We start from the raw sequence: 22,330 nt of genomic DNA on the forward strand, positions 1-22,330 counted from the left end.
CTTAGGGACATTTAGAGAAGTAAACCCTGTTTTTTCCAAACTGATAGAAAAACAGATAAACACTCCAAAAATATCTTCTAGGTTACTGTTATTTCAGAAAACAGTGAAATGCAAGAGGTAAACACAATTTTTCTTTTGAAATTATTGATTTTACTGTAATATCAATTTTTAGTTGCATCACATAAGATGTGATGGTTTTTTTAAGAGCAGAGTACAGGCGCAGACTGAAGTTATTTCTTGGTGGTAACTGCTGACTGGGGCTGTGTAACCAACAAGAGCTTGGAAGGAAAAGTTAAAAATGACATCCCCTTCGCATTTTTTCTATCAAAAATGTGCAAAAATAGTGAATATGATATAAATTAGGTGAACTGTAAGAACTCCAGATGTTTCTTTCCTTTTTCTTAACTTGTTCAAAGCCAAAGGACAGTCATGGGATTGAATCTGTAGTGCAGAACTTGTTTCAAAACTCTGCAAAGTGTTTCCTTTGAGCTCTCCTGGTAAGGCAACTAAGCAGCTGCAAAAAACCTCAATGTGAGGTTTTAACTAAGCAGATGACCCAGAATAGTATTATTTTCTGTAATTTAACATCTGATTCAAATTGCAATGATCCCACTGCTTTTGTATCATCATTATGTCACAGTTCATTCCAGACATCCTTGTTTTTTTTTTACCAGTAGGAAAAACTTACTTCCTGCATCTCTTCTGAATGTGCTTCCCAGGATTCTAATTTTTCTTCTATTTTATCCTGTAAACAGCAGCACTCAAATATATAGACATGCTAATGACACTGAAGTTACTACCCTGATGCTCAATGTCCCAGTGCACTATTAAGTTACACATCTTTGCTTCAGGAGTGAGATTGCAACATGTTAGAAATGTTAGAAAGATAACATTCTATAATATTTCACTTGGCTTCCATTATAGCATTCTTTTGTATCTATTGCAACCAAGTGGAGAAGGAGCTGGACTGGAGTTCATCATGTTTCCCTGATCCCAGCTTGGACATTGACATGCCAAGAGACTTTTAGCCCTTTCTTCTGTTTCTACCTGTAAAATGGAACTGAGGATGATGCATATATCCTGTGCACCCATTACAGAGTCTGTATCAGAGCTGCGTCAACTGTTATGCTTAAATCATGCTCATTATGTAGCTAGTTCCATTCTCATCATATTAACTCCATTAATTGAAATAGAATTACTCCACAGTTAGGCTAGTGTAACTGAGAGGGGAACTTGGCCCCAGGTGCTGCACGTTTTCCTTATCTGTATTCTCTGTGCTTAACTGTTTCACTACTTTTTAACAAAAAAGTCTGTTGGCTTCACCATTAATCAGTTCTGTTCCCTTGATTCTATATCCACATGCTTTTAGCAGCATCAGTTTTCTTTGAGGGCTTTCATGTTTTATAGTGTATATTTCAAAAAGCATGCTTAAAAGTACTGTTTAAAATTCATTTTGGCAATATGTTTCTTGTGCACACCATGACAAGGAATGTAAGCTGTGAAATGATATTCCTCTTATGTTATCTTTATTAAGTACCGTATTATGGCTAAATTGTGGCATCTAACATGTTTCCTTTCAAAATGTTGTAAGATTTGAAATATGTAGGTACTGAAACTGAGATGATATCTAACTTCCCATAGCTAGTCTTGGGCACCTGACCTGGATAGTTTCCCACAGGGGAAAAGTAAGCTCCATTTCTTTAAATTCCCAATGAGAAGGGACATGTGTCTCCTTGCATTGAGCTACATTATATCACACCGTGTGACGCAAAGTGACCCAATGCAACATGACAGGAGGGGTAAAGAACCAGGCCTTTTTTGTTTGTTCTATTACTGCAGTGAAATAATTACACTACCAACACAATGAAATGGGGATTAATTATTTTGTTCATGCCCTAAATACACGTGCTATTGCACTATATACAGACATGCTTACTAAATGTTGTTTAATGCGCTGACAGTAGGTTTTAAACCAGACAGTAGAGTGTCCTTGTTAGGCAATGTAACTATTCTTAGACAAATAGTTGGCAGCAGCATTCTCCTGTCCTAAATCAGATCAAATTCCCTTTGAAGTCAGGGTTTGGGTTTTTTTTTTTGGGGGGGGGATCAAATCCAGTCATGGATTATGTTATTCTCTGATTTTGCTTTTGATGAGGTTTATATCCTTAAGGGAAATAGGTCTTGATCACCTGTGATTTTGTCTTTGTGGATGCACATGCATACACACACAGCCATGGCAAAACCGGAATTGAAACCTTCCACTTCAAAGAGCCCAAGACCCTACATATTGAGAGAAAGAAGGAGATTTGGTTTCAGTATACAGCCTATGGGGGGTTGGGTGTTGAAACCAGCAAAATTTTTCCTTTGTATTTCAGAGACTGATACCATTCATTTATATTTGTTCCTTTAGGACATTACTGAACATGCCTAAACTTTTGAAACAGTTATGCCTTTCTTTTCATGATTATTGACTATCTGAGCTGCCACATACCCTGTCAGTTACAGCAAAAAGTTGCATTTAACAGCATAGCCAAAACTAGATAAAATAATAAAATGTGCTATCCTTTCTAATCTCTGAATCTTCACCCAGTTTTGGAATCAAATTTGAAAGACTGTGAAATACTCTTTCCCATTTTCCCTTGCTTCCCCACACCCCCTCAGAGCTCTGCAAGAAGGGTTGTTTTCCTGGATATTTCATCCATGGCCAGAACTGGAATTACTGCAGCTGTGATGAGTGAATCTGTCCTCATGACATCTCTAGCCCCAGGGCAGGTAGAAAGCCCAGATGAGCATCCAGACTTTAGTGTGTTTATTTGGATCAAACCTGGGTTTTGGACCAACTCAGCTTCACATTAGCAGTTCTGTCATCCTTAGAGCTCATTCTTCTTGATTGTGGTCCTGAAGTCAGACTCCTACTTTACAACCTCATTACACACACACAAAATTTGTTTAAAAATTAAAGTGCCAGGTGTCAACTCTTTTCAGTAGTTGGCTACTTCAACTTTGAGCTTTCCATTTTTTATCAGCAAATGATAAACTGAAGATTCAGTACTCCCAGCTTAGATCTTTTTCAAAATTAAAGTATAAATCTAAAGCAGCCACCTGTAAGCACTAAAACCTGAAGACATTTGGACACAAGTTAAACAAATTGTTTAAAAACCTGCCAATTGTATCAGGTTTTAAGAATAACTTTGCAAAGAAGATCCAAAATTTGTATTTTAACATTTTCAGGTCTGATATTCCTTTTATTTTTTTTTTTTTGAGACGTTGAAAAGCTGAGAAAAGAAATAACATGACTGTTGTTAAACTGTTGTAGAAGAATAAGAATGACACTACTATACACATCTCAAAAAGGTTGAGGCGTTAGAATGATGACTATGAAAAACATGGAGCAAGTAGGAAGCCTGAAGGATTTGGAGACAGGTGGGCTGGAAGAAATGAGGTCGCAAAAGTGAATTTGCAGCAGCTGAGTGGAGCTGTGGGTTGGAGGAAGGGTTGTGTTCCTGGTTTGCAGTACTGGTGCTTTGCTGGCAGCTTGGGTAAAAACTCCTCATCTATTCTATGGTTTAACTGAAAGCTCTGCAATGCATGTCCTGGTTTGTGTGTACTTCTACGTATAGTGGTTTGCAGAAAATCTTTAATTGAATTGGTTTTGGCTGGAATTGCTAATCCTCCAGTCTTGTGGGTGTTATGGTTTTTAAGATGATTTAAACAAGAGAGGCATTGCAGTACGCTCTCAGCATGTTATGTGCCCATGCATCACCAGTTTGTTAAAAATTGTCATCATTTTCCAAGGACCTTTCTTTTCCCCTCATGTGAAGTCTTTCATGGTTTTATGACCAATGAGCTTGATTACATGAAAGTTTACCTTTAAAATATTTCCTATTTATCATGCAGTTTTCTTACCTAGAAAATCCCAATGCAGCCACTGTTAATGTTTGATAAGATTTGTACCTGGTAGATTCCAAATTACATTAATGTATAAAAGCCAGCAATGGCAGGCTCCCTATTGTTAAAGTTATTAAAGCTGTAACTGAAATTATATCTTTCATATTGATCTTCAGCTGGCAGCTCTTATCCAGGAGCTTTGTTTCACATTAAAGGCACTAATGATTGTCTCCACAAAATGAGCAGTGTAAAAAAAAAAATTAAATGGAAAAAAGAAAAAAACTTTGATAGCCACCTTTGATAGCTCTTCATTCCAACATCTCTCATAGTCACAAAGTGCAAGCCAAGCATTAATAGACCTTTTAATAAAATGACTTTAAAGAAATCAATGGTATTTCTCACGAAGTCTGATTTCCAGCAACTGACATTATTTAAATGTTTGCATTCCTTCTGAACAGCTCATGTCCTCTCACAGCTGCCAGTTTTTCCTGAATTTCTCAGTGTATCTTTCTAGGGTTTTCACTTTATTTTCAGGGGCCTGGTTTTGATTCATTAGCTGATTGAAGCTTTCTAAAAAAACTGAGAAAATAGAAGTCCTGTATCCTACCAAGACTGGCAAAATTTTCTGTAGACATAAAGACAACAGCAAAGTGTCTGTTTGTGGGGTGGAGGGGGAAGTCTAGTTAGATACATACTAAGAGCCTTTTTGAGTAGTTGGAGGTACTTTGATTCCTTCATGGGATATTAACAAAAAAATAATTCTTTCTTTTTCCTTCTGGTAGAAAAGGTCTATCCTATTAGTACAGGTCTCCAGCTGCAATTGTGATAAATGTACCTGCAAGACAGGAGGTTTTGGCTTAGGCTGGATTTGGTACGAGAAGAGAGTACTATTATACTTGCTGCTTTTTTTTTTTTTTTTAATTGTATTTATTTTTTATTATACTTTTATACTTTGCTTTGTTATACTTCCCAGATCCCCAGCTTCACTCCACCCCCCAGGACTTTTGGTAGGTTTTCTGTTAGTTTTTAGTTTCCTTGTTTGTTTTGGCTTAGGGTGAGGAGCAGCTGCTGGTTTTATTTTTGTATTTAACTAGATTCCCCCCCCCCCCCCATGCAGATGGAGTGCAAAATAGGTGTTTTCATGAGATCATGTAGTATAAGTAGAGAAACACATGTGGCATTTTTATGTTCTCTAAACTCATTTATTGTGCTTGGTATGTGACATGTATCAATTTAAAGATTGATAACAAATGGAATGACTTTTTTTGATGACCAGCAGCAAACCCACTACTTGCTCTATTTGAGAAAACCATGAGTTTGTTTTGTTTGTTTGTTTGTTTATTTTTTGCATAAACATATATAGTGTGCTGGCAAGGTAGAATATGAGGTATCAAATTAATTTTCACTACTATAAACTGTAGTTTAACAGAGAGAGTACTCTACATGTTCACTGTGGGATAGATTCTCCCTGATAAGCTCTAGTCAATACACACTAATGATTAAGTCAAATACTTCATATATTCAATGTTCATATGAGAAATCATGGGGATGAAAAAGAGAGGGAAAGGAAAGAGAGTAATGTTGGGGGTGGGGGGCAAAAGAGAAGCGTCAACAAAAATCCAGAAAAAACAAGAAAAAGTAGAATCTGTGGAGACCGCAGCTACAAAACATTTCCTTTTCCTTTCAATTTCATGTAGTATACAGCCCTTTTTAATACTGCATTTTTTCCCAGGCTCCAGTGGAAGAGCCTGGATTAAGCTAATGTAGGGACATGTTTTGGCCGCTTATTATTTATTACAATTTTAGTTCCAGGTTTCAAAAACAATTAAGGAAACTGCTTAATAGGAAAATGACTCTAATTACTTGTTAATTGAGGTTATCTGCTTCACATTATTCATAGCGTAAATTGTGTTGACACTTGTACCCAGATATGATTACTTAATAAACAGACTGAAGAGGCATCATGAATGCACGCACCCCCAGAGAAGAGGCATTTTATTTTTCAACTCTTGTTTGTTCGTCTGAAAGATGCAAAAAAAAAATAAAAAAAAATAAAAAAAAAAAGGAAAAAATCCATAATTTGCATAAAGCTTAGTTATAGGATGTTGGTTCAAAACTATAAATTATATGCTTCAAATAGTGAAAAGATAAAGTGCTGAAATTTAAAAGTGAAAGGGTTTCGGTTATTGAGGTAAAGCTTAAACAGAAAAAGAAACAGGGTGGCATATAAATTATGGTGTTACCTTCTGAATAAATATTTTAGCTGATAAATCAAGTATCTGGATCAAAAAAAAGTAACAATGTATTCTTCATACTAGCATTTACTCATACTTGAGTTTGGGTATCCACAAAAAGAGACCTTTGGGATTTTTTTCGTTTTTTTTTTTGTTTTTAAATAAACTCATTTGGGGATGAGAGAGACAGGGTTCTGAACAAGATAATTCTGTCACTTGAGAATAAAAGCAAAGCATCCCCTTTTGCTTACACTTTAGTGAGCCTTGCAGCTTCTACTTTTTTACAGAAATATGAAGTCCTAATTTTTAACAAAAGTTTAGGCCAGGAATTAGATTTCATAGTAACTGAGTAGCTAATGACATCTAAGACCGTGTTTCCATGTGATGGAAACCTATTTATTTGCCAGCCACGTTAGTGTGGGTGGGATCAATCATTTTTAAAGTACTGCAGTTTGGTGGTTGCTTTTCTAGTTGGTGATGGTGGTAGTGTGATGGTTGGGCTTTTTTTTTTTTTGTAGTTGGTTGTATTTTTTGTGGGATTTTCTTTGGTTGTTTTGGTTTTTTTTTGGTTTGTTTTTATTTTTTTTTTCAAATGTAGGTTTTAAACAACATAAGTTCCTTAGGAATACCAAAACTAGAAAAAAATACAGAAAAAAAATCAGTAAGAGAAGATGAAAAGTAACATTTTTGTTCTAAAGACATAAGTAACAAACCTGTTGATAAGAGAGATTTCACGTCTGTTTTTTTCACCTTGAAATTTCCTATTTTGAAATGAGAGAAAGGCCTCAGTTCAAAGATAGAGAAGCTGTGATTTCAGCCTTGTAGTCCATTTCTCTGTCTTAGACTTGAGTCTATTTATTGCTGATTCATTTTGGGAGATGTGAAGGCAAGAAAAAGGAGAAAGTAGGAAAATGGTGAAGAGTGGAAAAATTTTAGTTCTTCAGATAAAAGGCGATTTCACATTTCATGGGATTATTTATTTCTTAACATGCAAGCCTAACTCTTCCACCTTGAATTTTTGAACTTTTTTTTCTTTAGCTAAATACCTTTTCAGGTATTTTCTACAGGAATATTGTTACTCTTTTCTACTTCAGATTTTACCAAGAAATGAGGGAAAGTTGTGAAGCCCACAAGGATGGAATTTTTAGAGCTGTGTTTGTGCCCATTAATTTTCTTTTCTATGATATTTTCCCATTTTCACTCTGCTTGACATTGAGACTGAGCTTTGTTCCTGACTTGTAGCCTATGGCAGTGGAACAGGGAGATGAGACATCACGGAGATATAGAGCACACATAAAAAGAGAAGATGTGTAAAAACTGAAATGACATGGCAGCTGAAGCAGCTTGTTGCTCAGCTTGGTTGCATGTTTGAGTGGAGAAAGCGAGGTAAATTGTGATATGTAAGAGAATAACACTCGACAGGGTGTATGGTTGTAAGGTATATGGATGCTCAATCATGTGGTGAGGCAGAAGGCTAAAGGACAAGTGCCTTCAGTATCCGCACAGTCTGTAGATATCCATATGACCTACAAAACAGAGGGTGTTAGGCTCAGAAAAATATCACTTACAAAGCATATGCAAGCAATTTTAAGAAATGAGAAGTCCATCTATACCATTTGATTACTTCTTAATCTTTCAGAAATTATTAAAAGAATAAAGTTTAGGGAAAAAATTACTATCATACACTGCTGTGTGCATTTGCACCATATATAGAGGAATTCTCACAGTAGTATATACACAATCATTTCTACCTCCCATTGATTACACTTAAGCGCCTATTAGAGTTACATGTGCCTTTATGCTGATTTTTTCTGAACATTTACAGCAACTGCTATATCTGTGCCTGAATGGGCTTGTGTAATAGATCTGATGATCTTCAAATCTGGTGTAGTATATTTTTAGGTCAGTCTCCATTTACAGCATATCAGACATTTCAACTGTCAAGAGCACTTGGTATACTGACATTAGAACACTTTGAGGTATTTATTCAGAGCTTTATATAAATTTTTTATACTTGTCGAGTATAAATTTTGATATTTCTTGAGCTATGTAGACAACAATTTGCAAATTAATTTCTATGGCAATGTGTAATAAATTACTGAAGGAATTATAATTTAGGTGGATTTATCTTTCATTTTGTTCCACTTTAAACACACAAATACTTAAACCTGAAAGAAGACCTAAGAAGATATTTTAAAAATTAGCATGACGCAGTATGCCAACTTGCCTCTGCTTTTCTGATTGTTTGTGCACCTGTATAAATAAGACAAATTATCCCATTTTTGATTTGGCAACTTTCTTTGCAGATAAAGAGATGATTGTATAAAACACAGTGTACTGCAACATCAACTTCATTCTTTCAGCTTGTGCGAATTGTAGATTCCAGGTAGTTCTGTTCTTTCTATTAAACAATGTGCTGTGCATTCACCATTTTATAATCTATAGTCACTGAATCTAGGTAGTGACAAACTGAGATATATTGACTAATTGACTAGGTTTTGTAGTGGCATCTCTTATAGACAGGACCCTTACACAGCAAAAAGCAGCCAAATGCTAAACAGTGTATAAAATCTTCCCTGTAATGAACTTCACTGCAGATATTGTACTGAGAGGAATCCTGCAAGCGCTGCAGTTAGGGTTGGAAAGGACCTTCAGATCATCTAGTTCCAACCCCCTGCCATGGGCAGGGACTCCTCACACTAAACCATGTCACCCAAGACTCCATCCAACCTGGCCTTGAACAGCCCCAGGGATGGAGAATTAATAATTTCCTCGGGCAACCTTCCTTGGGATACTTTTACTGCATTTTGGAGTTTTCCAAATTCTTTAAATTCTTAACCCCGTGCACAGGAATAGTTTTAATGAATCTAGTTTTATCTCTGATTTTAAGAGATTAATGAAGCTGTGCTGTTAATAGTGATGCAGCAAAACTAGGAAAATTCAATAAATATTTATGGGGGTTGGGGTTTGTAGTAAGGTTTATTTGGTGGTTGCTTTTTTTGTTTGTTAATTTTGGTTTGGTTTGGTTTTAATTGTGCAGGATTTGTTTACAAGAAACTGACGCTTAACTTTCCATACTATTAATGACTAAAACCATGTTGAATGGCACCTACCACTGGTGTTAATTTTGGAAAAATAGTAATATTTGGCAAAATATTAGGGAACTTAAATGTCATGTTAGGGCCTTAAAGAGTGTTCTGAGGTGGTTTATGCCTGTTGATTTCAACCATAAATATTGCGTTGTCATAAAAATTACAGAAGTTTCAAAAAGGCAATCATTATGCCAATACTCAGAAAGTAAAAATTGCATGACTGAAAAGATTTTATAGGCCAGTTAACCTAATAGACTATTGGGTCAACTAATGGAAAAATTGTTGCAGGGTTTAGAGAAAACAAACAAACAAAAAGTTAGAAATATGATTGATGTCAATTATCATAAGTGAATTAAAACGTATTTAAAAACAATTAACAAAACAGAATTATGTTTTGATGTCTCATTGCCAAAGCAGCCGTATTTGTGAAGTGTAGTGAAAGTTTGTAACTCACTTGACTTAATAGTATGTGACATTCTGACTAAATATTAGCTATGTGCTGTATCAGTGAAGCACACATTAAATAGATTAAGAACTGATTAATTTACATGTTTCAGAGTAGTCTCTGGGGAATCCGCATCAACTGGGTGAATTTTTAAGGTTTTTCTCCAGGGACTTGTACTAAGCTTGATGCTAATCATTCTTTTTATCCATGATATGGAAGTAAATAGAACAGATCTAATAACATTTTAAAATGGAGCAAAGATTGATGGGCTGGCAAATAGGTCTGGGTAAAAGCACTTGAGGAGAGTAATCTGGGTTGCTTAATGCTGAAAGTATATTTGAATTTATCCAAACATATGTATATATGGAAAACACAGGCCATGCTGTTCCCAGAACTAGGTACTGTATTCTAAGATTTTACTGCAAAACATAGCTTCTCTGGATGGTCTGTGTCAAAAAGTTTGCATTGACCCTTGTGAGTGACAATGAAAAAGGGAGATGGCAAATATTCATGTCTGTTAGTGGCACTGAATAAAAGGAAATTAGAAAAGTGATATTAAATAATGAAGATTATGTAAGGAAGAGGCAAAAATACAAAAAAGGAGGAGGTTAGGAAAATTGTCTTACTAATGAAGGACCTAGAGACCTCAGCATGTTTAAGCTATCCAAAAGAAATTGAAAGTCAATTGATTTCCTACTTACCTACATTAAGGGACAACTCTGGGCACCAAACAATTCTTTAACGTAGCAGAAAATGGCAATACAAGATGAAATTCCTGGAAGTTGGAAGCCTCCCAAAATAAAATGAGAGTTACAGTACATTTTGCAACGACTGGTGTGTAACTACCAAGAGAATTCATAAATTCATCATTTTTTCATGATTTCAAATAAGGAGTGGATTCCTTCCAGGGAGATATCAAACAGAAATTTCCAAGGCTAAGTCCAGTGTGGTTTGGATAAAATATTTATATAAACAGTTGTAGAAAGAGTGCCATCTTGATTCCACATCCATGTCAAGGGGTGCAGAAACAAAAAGATTCAGTGACAGGTGTTATTTGAAAAACTTCATTGGACTGGGGTCAAAAGAGGAAGAAACTTGAAATGTAAGGAATAAACTGAAGCCTTTTTCCATTTTTCAATGTGCATTTTTGGCTTTGCTAACAGCATGGCATATATGCACCAAATATACAAGCAAATTTCTGTCTTCATTTACCACCAAAGCTTCTAATAACATTTGGCTTGGGTTTTTTTGAGGTTCTATTTGTAAGGTTTTTAAATTTTATTTATATATATATATATTTAATAAAGTCAGCGATCTCTATTGCAGTTTACCTGGAGTAAGTACTGTCTTTATACACTGCCTGAAGTTTGGATGGCAGTGTATGGCTCTTGTTTTGTTGAAGGTATTCTATTATATGTAAGGTAGGTGACTATCAGAATAGACTGAGGAAAATCAAATCAGGGCAATTTCCAGTCTGTGTAGACACTTCAGAAGTTTCAAACAGTATAATTCCATTTCTTCTTATCTGCTATATTAGCGTTATGTGGTTTCCTGTCAGTGTAATGCCACAAAAGTAAAACTGGCAGATTCAGTGTGCTTGGATCAGAAATATGTACTTCCCACTCCTACGCATTCTCTTCAGTACATGAACCAATTTGTGAAGTGAGCACAAAAGGGGGTGTCATATTATTTGAAATGTTTCCTTGTCTGTGAAAGGCAAATAATGAAATGGCACTTAAGCAATATGACAATAACATTTTGCAATTGTAGTTCTTACTTTGACAAGACACAAATGGATGACCTTTTTTTTTAATTTGTTTTCCGTTTTAAACCGTTACAAAGAATCACATCAAGAACCTTGAATCCCAATACATAGTTGAAGAACTAATTTGTCATATAAAAAACTCCAAACAAACCCTAACCTTTGCATTATAGTACTTTTCCCTTGTCAGCAGGTTTTGGTAAATGTGCTAGGATATTAATTTTGTGTGAGATGAAGGCAGATTGCAAGTGGAGAATCCTAGAGCTGTGTAACAATATTAGTAATCACTGCTGTTATACGTAGTTCACCGTGAATTTGTGATTAAATATAAATCTGAGAAATCTCAAAGGAAGAGTGAAAAAAAAATAAGCTTTTAAATATTTCCTTTCTTTTCTTAGCTGGATACTGTGATACCAATAGAATAAGAAGGAGTTGTCCTGCTAACTGACCTTTACAAAAATCACCCATTTGCTTAATATGCTACTAGATCAGTTATCTTGATTATTTCTTTCATGTCAGTGCTTATAATGGCACCTGGGAAAATCTGTTTGAAAACTTTGCTTCATTCTTTCTTCTGCTGTGTATGTACTTGGGTCCTCTGAACATTGCTAATAAGCAATAGCCATTTTTTGAAAAAAGAAATTACAGGTTGTGATGATACGAGAGACTAATATGAGCCAAAAGGGCTGGGGAAAAAAGAAATCACATGCTTACTCCTTACAGAGGGAAGGAGTGCAGGTGGCAAGTTAGATGGCCATCTAGGTATTATCAATCTGACAGGTATCCAAGTGGTTCTGTATTACAGTCTCTAATTTTGGTGTCTGAATAGTTTTTAATAAGATTTAGCTGTGGGATTGTCAGCCATGACCTGTGTTAGAAGATATTCCTTCCAGTCACATTAAAAATGTACTTTGTGAAAATTCCTGCACTGACAAAAACAAAGGACTTTCCATTGTAAAAGCCAATGTTTTACCTCTGTGGTACCTGGAATCAGCAACCTCAAAGTTAGAAAGGTGGTAGTCTTAGTGGTGTTTTTTTTGCCCTTCATATTAAAGAAACTGAACTAAGATTGGAAGTCAGAGCAAAATAGTTTTTATAAAATTCTTTGATTTTTTTTGTTACTGGATTTTCATAATGACGTTTTTTTTTTTTGCTTTTATTCCTTATAAATCTAATTTCATTCTGGAGCCAGGACCTTTTCACTGATCCTGTGAAATTTGGACACAACAATTTGACAATATGTCCAGACCAAAACAGTTCAAGTAGTCACACATGACTGATTCATCAGAGCATGCTCAAAGACAAGACTGATGTATCCTTGCAGCAAACAATTCTGTAGGGAAGGGACAGCCTGCTCAAATCTAGTCACCCTAGAGTAAACACTAAGTTAGACACAGCTTAAATGTGCCTTTGAGCACAGGTTTCCACTGCTGACTAGATGAAAGCCCCAAGCCAGGCTGCAGATCCAGCCATGCCGTTGCTTTTATGTCTCTTTCCAACCCGCTAGCAAATGGCCACAATCATCAGAGCAGTACTGGGGTGCACTCAGAAAGGGGAAGGGGAAGAAGCAAGAGAAAAATACTTGTTAGAATAATTTTGTTAATTTGTTTAATGAACATTTGCAACTTAATTTATTAATTTTCCATTAGTGTTTGTAAGTGTGATAAGTTTGTTCGTCAGAGTGTTGGCAGAAAGGAAGATTGCTGGAAAACTCCATTGGAAATATTCTCTGCTGCAGAGATCCCTCTCATTTTCTTCTCCCTCCTTCTTTTAAAAGTTTCGGTCATCTACCCAAAGAGCAGAAACTAGAGTATGTAACTTTTTTAATGGCTCCCATTCAGTATATGAAGGGCAGTTAAAAAACTATGAATGTTCTGTAAAAATACAATGGGAATTTTATGGACATATAAAATTATTCAAATAATTCCAATTAAAATTTCAAATGCGTTATTGTGGAATAGTTAATAAAAAGCGTATTCTAAAGTAGCTTATTATTTAAAGTAATAATATTACAATTATGTGATTAGCTGCTAATCAAACTATATTTGGGAAGGGAATGATATTTTAATTTAATATTTTTACTTTTTCCTAAGATAACTGCAATAAAGATGGCTTTTGGACTAAAAAAAAACAAACCCTGCAAATCCAAACATTTTCTTCTCTACTAATTTTTATTAAAAATATCCCTTGTCACCAAATGAGGTTTTCTCAGTTATTATTTCAAAGAGGAATGACACAAAATAAAATAAATCTCTATTAAAATTACTTTTTTTCATTACCTACCTTTATGGATGCCCTTGTTTACCACGTAATATTTTCTGCAGTACTGTATATATGGAATATGCATTGAAGGTAAACAATTTTAGGCAGGTCTGGATTTGATTCACACTAGTTTCAGTATTATGCCTTTGACTTTTATGCACTATGGCCACTGAGTGTTGTGCAGTGCCCAAGGTAGTTTTAATCTAAGCTGTGTGTCAGAAGAATGCTATCTTGGAAAGCAAAATAAACTAGGCTGTGATTTGGTTCAGATGCATGAGCCAATTTGTTTCAAGTTAATATGGGTGTCCCTCCACTGCTATTGACAATGTAGAGCATATTCTTGCACAAGAATCCTTGAAACTTTTTTGTATCATTCCATTCTCCCTCCCCTCGCCCCCTAAATAGATTCCTCCCCACCCTCTTTGTATTTCTGGCACATATATGTCCACAGGTGTTATTAAGTATAGGGTAGCATGTGGTGTCCATGCTCCAGTGCTATTGCAGAAGAAGGACTTCCTACAGGAAAAAAATGATCACTTTCAGTATTTTGCATGCTGCCCATCTAAGCCCATCATTGCCTGGCATCTACACACTAAGGGCAAGGATCCAGCGAACTTGTGAGTGGGCACCATGCCATCTGAACAGATGGGCATGGAAGCAGGCAGCCAGTAGACCATGTATGTGCATCAACTGTGGGTGTTGAGGGCAAGATTCCCAGTGGAGAATGTCCAAACAGCTGTCTGGCCTGAGCCAACATGCCTACGACCAGGCAAAAGCTCCATCCCTAAATCCTGCTGAGTTGGATTAACCTTCAAAAATAAAAATTGCTTCTGCAGTAGCATAAGGTGAGTTTTTGGCTGGTTTAAATCTGAAAGACAGAATTAGGTAGGCAAGATAAAGAGATGTACTAACATAAAGTCCACTAGAAAGGACTGAGCATTTTTCTAGGAATATTAATATTATTTTATACAAGGGTATTTATGTGGTATACGATAACTGATGACTTGCAGGAGTGTGACATCAGTGTTAATTACACTCTTTCTGTTAAGACAGTCCTTTCAGGAGAAATGAGGCTTTTGAGTGCATTTTGATTGTAGTGTATGTTCTGGGTGTGATCTTGTAAAGACAATTCCTTTTTTTCCCACATTTACTTACTAAGTTTTAATGATTGTTTTGCTTGCCTCTTACCCTGAGAATACTATTCTGGGGTACAATCTCAGGTCAGATTTGCTGGCACGATTTGCTGTCATAGCTGGATTCTTACATTTATTGTCTTTATATTTCTAAGATCAAAGGGGACATGAAAAGGTAATCTACCATTATTCCCTGTACGAGCTTATATTTTTACATTTACAGACATAACATCAAAGAACACATTTTTTGCAGACGTAGATGGAGGCAAAGAATAGTGAAATACTGATGTCTATGCATATCTGTTCCTGCTGTTTTTACTCCATATTTTCTCTATCATTGGTTCATATTCATCTGTAATTTTACCAAAGCATCTGCAGTAGTTATGATTAATATATTTTAATAGCATGGTGAACCAAAAGTGACAACTGCACTATGAATAGAAAAATATGAATAGGAAACTTATATAATATTTTATAATATACATATTTATGGCTGGATGAATACTTGTCACAATGTGCATGTTTCTGTATTTTGTTACACATTACAGGCTGTAACAGAAAAGGCTAGCACAAATACATAAAAGGTCTCACTTTAAATGTTCATTGCTTGAATCAATGAGTATTGTGTTTAATACAATTACAGCATATTGAAGTTTTGTGGCAAGGTTCCATTTTGATTTCTAGTTGGAAATCCTGTGGGTTAAAGAAAATGCAGCTGTTGGTCCCTTTGTGATAGTTTGATCCCCAGGTACATGAATTTGGGTGACCCACAGTCAAATTTAGAGCAGTCTTAGGATTTCTTGAACTCATATGATAGGATGGTAATAGCCTGTGGTAGTTGTGTCCTCTTCTACATAAAGTTTTGTCTGATCTCCTATTCCTGAAAAGGCTAAAAATGAAGCCAACTACATCAGCTGCGAACGCCTCAAAGCAAGGATAAATTGGACAAATTTAAAAGTCCATTTGAGTACCTACAAAGAGGAACAACAGGGCCTCCACTCTAGGGAAAATCCGTTCCTGGGAAACAGAAAGCCGTTAATGGAGAAAAGCACCTAGTATATGATCTAGGCTTGTCTTTGGAGTAAAAATATCCCAAACTGGATACCTCAGATTTGGATCATGCCCCTAACAATCTGGGGAAAGAAGATGACACAGTTGCAAACACACCATGATTTGTAATCAAACTCATGGTTGTTCATTCTCTGATCACAGAGAATCAGTTCATCTTAACACTGGCTGAAATTTAAACTAGGCTCTGAATAATTATTTTGCTCTTATTTCATGAATGAAGTGGCTGAACAAATCAGGATACTCCCACAGTAACAGTGCCATGGCGCACACCTACAGCAAGTTCTGAAGCCAGGGAGCACACCCAAGTGATTAAATTGCCTTGATGAAAAATACCTACCTTCACAGGCTCAAATACAAAGGAGGACCCTCGCACTGTGGGAAAGGTCTATAGGATTCTGATTTATAAGGGAGCAAGAGGTCAAGGGAAGCAAAACCATTATCATTATTTTCACAGGCTCTGGAGATCTGAACTGAGTATAGAAGGCAGTGTGCTCAAAGGGAGGCATGCAGGGAGAATGCGACACGATCCTGCTTTTTCTATTTTTTTTCCCTTCCTTCCTCCACTGATTTCAGTCTGCAGATTCTGCTGAGAGTATGTCATATGTAACAGACCTGTAAGAGCTGTGAAGTGGTTTTCTTATTAAATGATGCATAGAGAGATTATCTGGTCTGTAGCCAGCACACAAAAGCTCCACCCATGCAAGTTCCTATTCCTGAGCAAAGCATTTGGTCACCTCCACAACGAGTTTTCAGGGGCCTGGGGATGGAGGGTAAGGAGCAAATGTGGGCTGGTGTGGGCAGGACTGAAATTGCATTTTGTGCATCTCTCCCTGCAGGCCTTAGAGAAAAAAAACAGAGTGCGCTAATGTCACATTCCATGACTTGTAGTTTCTATTAGCTTTTCTTCTGATGAAATCTCTTTGGGACAGCAAGGACAAAAAAGACCTCAAATATATGGTTCTGATGTAACCTTTTGGAGGATGGTGTTAGGAGTGGCTACGGCTTTAGGCAAGGAGCGCACTAGGACACAGGGGCTTTCTCTGGGAGTGAGCAGGGTCTTCTGCTGAACTAGAGTATACTGAGAGCATGAGCAGCAGTGGGTTGGGGTTAGGGAGGAAGGGGATTGCTCCTTCTGTTCCTTGACAGACTCCATTTCTTGAGAATGGATTGAAAACCCTTATCTGCTGAGATGACAGAAGAGCATCTCTGAATGGGGAGCTCCAGATTATCTCAGTGCTTTTCACAGCAGAAGAAAAACCATAGCAGAGTTGTTTCCAAATAATTTCAGTAGATAATGGTGGACTTGCCATACAGCTCAAGACTGGCTCTTTAAAGCAAAACAAATCATTTTGAGCATGGCAGTCAGTGAAATGTTACAGGATTTTTCTTTCTTTTGCCATTGCCTAGGTGTCTTTCAAGGAATGGGACCATTAAGAAATGTTACAATACATTTTTGTTAAGTTTCTCTGTGTAAGCAATTATGAGCTGTCACAGCAGTATGGCAGTGACTGGGAATGAAATGACCACAGATGTCACTAAATCAGGTATCACCCCTCCTTGTCTGTTGAGGGAATGGTTTTCACTAAAGTTTATGTCACTAGTTTGTACTTTCATTGCAAACTTTCAAGCTGCCACCAGTAAGTTCGATCCTATAAAGAATGGAGTGCTCTGGCCCTGATCCAGAAAAACACTTAAGCCCATTGCAGAGTGCTTTGCTGGATCAGGTCCAGAGCGGACCAACATGCTCAACATGTAGGGACTCAACAGTAGGGGCTTTCTCTCTTTTTTGGGTGTTTATAAAGGAATCTCCACATACATGATTGCAGTCAGTAGGATGAAACAAAACAAAAGCTAGACCCCTAAAAAGAAAGATCAAAGCATGAACAGCATGACAATTTTGGTTTTGGTAGAAATCTAACAAAACCTCCATGAGAACCTTCTTCTTGGTGAAGTAGTACAGTGACTGATGGAGAACACAGCAGGTAGATGTCATCCCAGGGTTTCTCATTCAATGCAGAGCTCTGCTGCACCAGGTGTTGTTTTGTTGAGCAAACCATGTTTTTTTTGCAGGCTGCTTGTAGGTGACCTTTGTAAGGAAATAATCTGTGCTGAACAATTTATTTGGTAATCTTAGAAACCACCTAGAAAGTTCTTACAGATATCTTAGTTATTTAGGGATACAAGTGATTTCAGAATGATATTTTTAATCTGTGCTTTCCACTAGAAAACCTGTCTGAGCCTTTTGAGAAATGCCAGTTGGTTTTGTTAGGTTTGGTTGAAATCAAAAAGAAGGATGCTGCTTCTAATTGACTAGATTAATTAGGTCAGAAATATGCTTGTAATAGGAAATAAAATCCAAATAAGTTCTCCAAGTCTCTTTTTAAGTCAATGCTATGCTATTTGAAGAGAGTATCAATGAGTTAGTCATGATGGATTCCCACAAAAAGAGGGAGAATTTAAACAAATGGGAACACAGAAATAAATGAAATTAAACATTGGGTTATTGTACTTCTCTTTAATGTTAAAACAGCAGTTGTCAGATCTTGCCAGGACACCAGGCATGTGTAATGGAGGCTTTGCCTTTGTAAAAAGGATGATGATGGATTAGTGCTTAGATACTGAAATAACTCTGGTAGGAGATGGATACCCTTTAGCTAAAGGAAAGGGGGGCTGCTGAGGCTGAATTTAACAAAACAAGACTTGCCCACAGACTTGCAAGTGCTTGCAGAGTGGATTTTTAATGCTGCAGGTGACATTGTTGCTGACTGAAGAATGTTCATCAAATCAGAAAACTGCTGATAAGCTGCCTTTCCCCAAAAAAGATCTCAAACTTCTCCTGTAAATCTCTGCCTTTCATCATATCCTGGGAGGTGAGGTAGAGGACTTGTGACAGATATTATTTAGGTTTTTCTTTAGTTTATTAAGGTAATTGAATGGAGCCATAGAGGGGAAAAAAATAATCTCAAAACATGTCCTTTATGGTTTATCTATTAAAAACTCAAAGAATGAAAATAATTGAGCCTACACTTCCCTTTGAAAATTCTGGTACATCATTGAAACTTGTAAGTATATTGAAAAACTAGTATGTTGACAACTGCCACCCTGGTTCTGCTAAGAACATTTTAACTTTGAACTGCATATGTCATGAAGGAAATGATATAACTAGCTCCTTCAGCGATATTTGCAAAATACATTTAAGAGCAAATTTCTATGATACCTGCTGGAATTTTATAAAATCAGTCTTAAAGAATATATTGCCTCCGTTGTTGCTGGATTTTTTGAAGCTGTTTTTGATTCTGGTTTTGGTGTTTTGTTTTGGTTTTTTTGTTTTGTTTTTTTTTTAAGTCCTATTACTAAACCAAAAGGCTAGTAAAAATGGGTAAGAAATTTATTAAAGTTTCCATTGGTTCCATTTGTAAGCCAAATATTTAGAGTGTTTTTCTAGAAAAGCTTGATCTTGGCTTACATAGCTGTGGATTTTGATTGTATTTGTGTAACTAAATTCAGACTTTGGAGCTTTAGTACTTTCCTGTATGAGACTGGTCATTGTTGAGCTACAAAGTAACATAATTTCTTTTATTTTTGCCCTAAAAAAACCCTCTTGCCTTTTTAGCAAAAGTATCACATTAAATTTCTCCCTCTATGCATGCAGTTTTTCTTAATGTTTCTGCTTTGTGTACAGCAAAGAGGTTTTTAAACCACATAATATCATCCGTAACTGGAATTTTTTTTCTCATTTCATAGTTCCTGGAAATCTTGCTATTGCCTTTTTATTACACTACCACTAATAATTTGCTAGTACTATAAAAATAATACTTTTTACTATTTCCTTTCGTCATTTGGTTGTGGATGGATTTAGTGCTTCTGAAGTATTCTTTTTAGCATGTATCAAATGTGAGCTTTTCCTTTGCTAATACTCTCATCACTGAACCAAAGACCAGCCCAAAAGCTCTCATCGATGCTGTACACTTCACAAACTTGCATATGGGGCTCCCAACAGACACATATGATTCCTGGGGAGAGCAGCTGAATGTTAAAATACGTACTGTGGAGTGATGGTGTCTTTTATTTAATTTGGTTGAGTGAAAACGTATTTTAGAAAACATCACTGGGCAATATGCTCTGTTGTATGTTAAGGAATAATTATAATGAGGGATCTGGGTAAGAAAGATTTCCTATAATCTAGACCTGAATAGTTGGTTGTATGTCTTGAACACTATAGAAACTTCAGAGTTGTTGAACAGTAAAGATAAAGATAAATGGAATTAATTTCTTTTGAATTTATATACATGTCTCTGCCTGCATTAATATTAAGTTCCATTCAAAATCTAAACAGAAAGACTGTAATCTTAGAAGTTCTCTCAATAGCATCAGCAAATCATTCTTGTTTACCCTACATGCTAATAAAACAGGAACATGACACTCTTGAAAACAAGATTGCAAAATACAGAAAATGTGGTCTGACATTTTTTTTCTCCCCAAAGGAGGTACTGCCACTAACCAAAGTATTTCTTATGAAAGCTCGATTGCTTAAGATGCAGAATATTAAGAGAGAAAAACACTTTAGGACACAGCCATGTCACCAGCTGTTACTCACCCTTAATGAAATTGTTAAGTGATATTCTTCATAAATAGGTCAGAGAAACTTTTGAATTGTGAAGAATGTTTTATCTCCGTCTTTGAAATGTTTGTATTAAATTTAGAACTGGTAATTCATTAAGCTCATTATCTCTGACTAGGAGAGTACAGCAATATCTAGGATATAGATTTCAAGGCTTAAAAATGTTAGTGCTTACAAATAAACATGAAAGCAATGTGTGGAGAAAAAATATGGGATCATAATATGTTTAACTGTTTTTTGAGTGTGGCCCTCTGGATTAATTAAGAACATTTTCTACATTCAGACACTTGAATATAAACAGAATACATTATTACTTTTGGTTAACTCTGTTTTAATAGGGAAAAAGAGAAAGCAGTATGATGAATACAGTGGAAACTAGTTGAGACTGTATTTTGTTGTTTGCTTTTCGGCTTCACTTAAAAGAGGAGATAATCACTGAATTCTACAGGATATCAATTCCAAATTATATTATTATTGATTGACATTGAATTTAAACAGTAAATTTTTTTTTTTATATTGGCTTCCTCCTACAAAAGAGGGAACTGGAGGAGATCAGGACTTACTTGGTACTGAGGAATAATTGTAGAATCAGAGTCCAGTATGGCTACAGCTTTCCAGTCATGGAGATTTTAGAAATAGCCTTTAAAGCGGTTTAAACGTACTGGATATATTGTGTGATAGTTCCCAATTATTTTCTAGTTTCTTCATTGACTTGCTTTGTGGCCTTGAGGTTATAATTAGCATTCTTTCAATTTCTGTAAAATGGAACCTAACTAACTAAAAATTTTTTGACAATCACGATGGAAAAGTCATAATTTGAAATTATTGTTATCAGTTGTTTAACTTTTAGGTAAAGTTGCCAATGTGACATCACAATGAAACACATTCATGCCAAAGATGTTTAGAGCTTAGTAGCTATACTTTTCAAATACACAGGGCTCAGGGAACACCAGTTTTCACAGAAATATGGTACTGAAAGTAACCAGGTTTCCAAAATTCCATCCAATGCATGCTGTGTATGCCCAGTAATTAGATTTGTTGTTCCATCTTTACCTGTATGTGTTTGAATCTCTTTGAATTTACATCCTTTTTCTTTTCTTTTTCTTTTTTTTTTTTTCAGGTAAGTCGTCATAGAAGAAATCATTCCCAGCATAACTTAACACTTGCAAATATCATTAGTACACAGGACCACACAGTAAGCAATTGCTCTATAGAACTCATAAATCACTCTTGTTATTTTAAATGTTTGTAATGTAAATGTTGCACATGCTTTATTAAAGAATAAATACATGAGGCTTTGGATGCCTCAAGATATTAAGAGATTTGAGGGACATGATTAATCAATAAAAAGAATAATTTCAGAAGGTACAAGGCAATTCGTATAGCTTGATTTTGCTGTTAAGTCACTTGTACCAGACTGATATTTCATCAGTATTAATACCTGGTATAAAGGAATACAACCATGTATTTGTCCCATCTTTGCTCATATTAAGGTATTTTTAATATGAATATTGGTTTTATAATTAAAAGTCATCAAAAAATATAACAAAATTTTCCTTGACATTTTAAAAATCTAGAAGAAATGAGAAGCACGGAGGTTTTTCTGTTAAAAGAAAATTAATATGCACATATAGATTCATCAAAGAAATGTTGGTATCAGTGGTACTTTGTCCTACACAAACTTTTGAGGATTAGGTAGGTTCAGAAGGTTTGAATTCTTGTGACTAGGGAAATTATAGAACCTATATGTGATATAGTGATAATTACTTTTCCTTATAGTTTTTAATACTGTTAGCCTAAGAGAGTCTTTTTTTTTTTTTAA

General features: G+C 35.8%; 1 protein-coding gene across 6 annotated transcripts in view; it reads left to right on the forward strand.

Annotated features, from left to right (window-relative positions):
* Window positions 1-22,330, forward strand: part of ARHGAP15 (Rho GTPase activating protein 15) — a 344,865-nt gene that overhangs the window by 39,884 nt on the left and 282,651 nt on the right. For 4 of the 6 annotated variants that reach the window (XM_062637715.1, XM_062637718.1, XM_062637714.1 and 1 more), the window contains exon 3: window positions 21,629-21,703. The exons of 1 other annotated variant lie outside the window; for it this stretch is intronic. In XM_062637715.1, coding sequence (XP_062493699.1) covers window positions 21,629-21,703 — 75 coding nt within the window. Of the gene's footprint in view, window positions 1-3,470; window positions 3,597-21,628; window positions 21,704-22,330 lie in introns of those variants that run through there. One more of the 6 variants, XM_062637717.1, reaches the window with a different exon arrangement.

This window comes from Pezoporus occidentalis, unplaced genomic scaffold (genome assembly GCF_034315485.1).
Source record: "Pezoporus occidentalis ecotype Australia unplaced genomic scaffold, CSIRO_AGI_Poc_V1 ctg54, whole genome shotgun sequence".
NCBI lineage: Eukaryota > Metazoa > Chordata > Aves > Psittaciformes > Psittacidae > Pezoporus > Pezoporus occidentalis.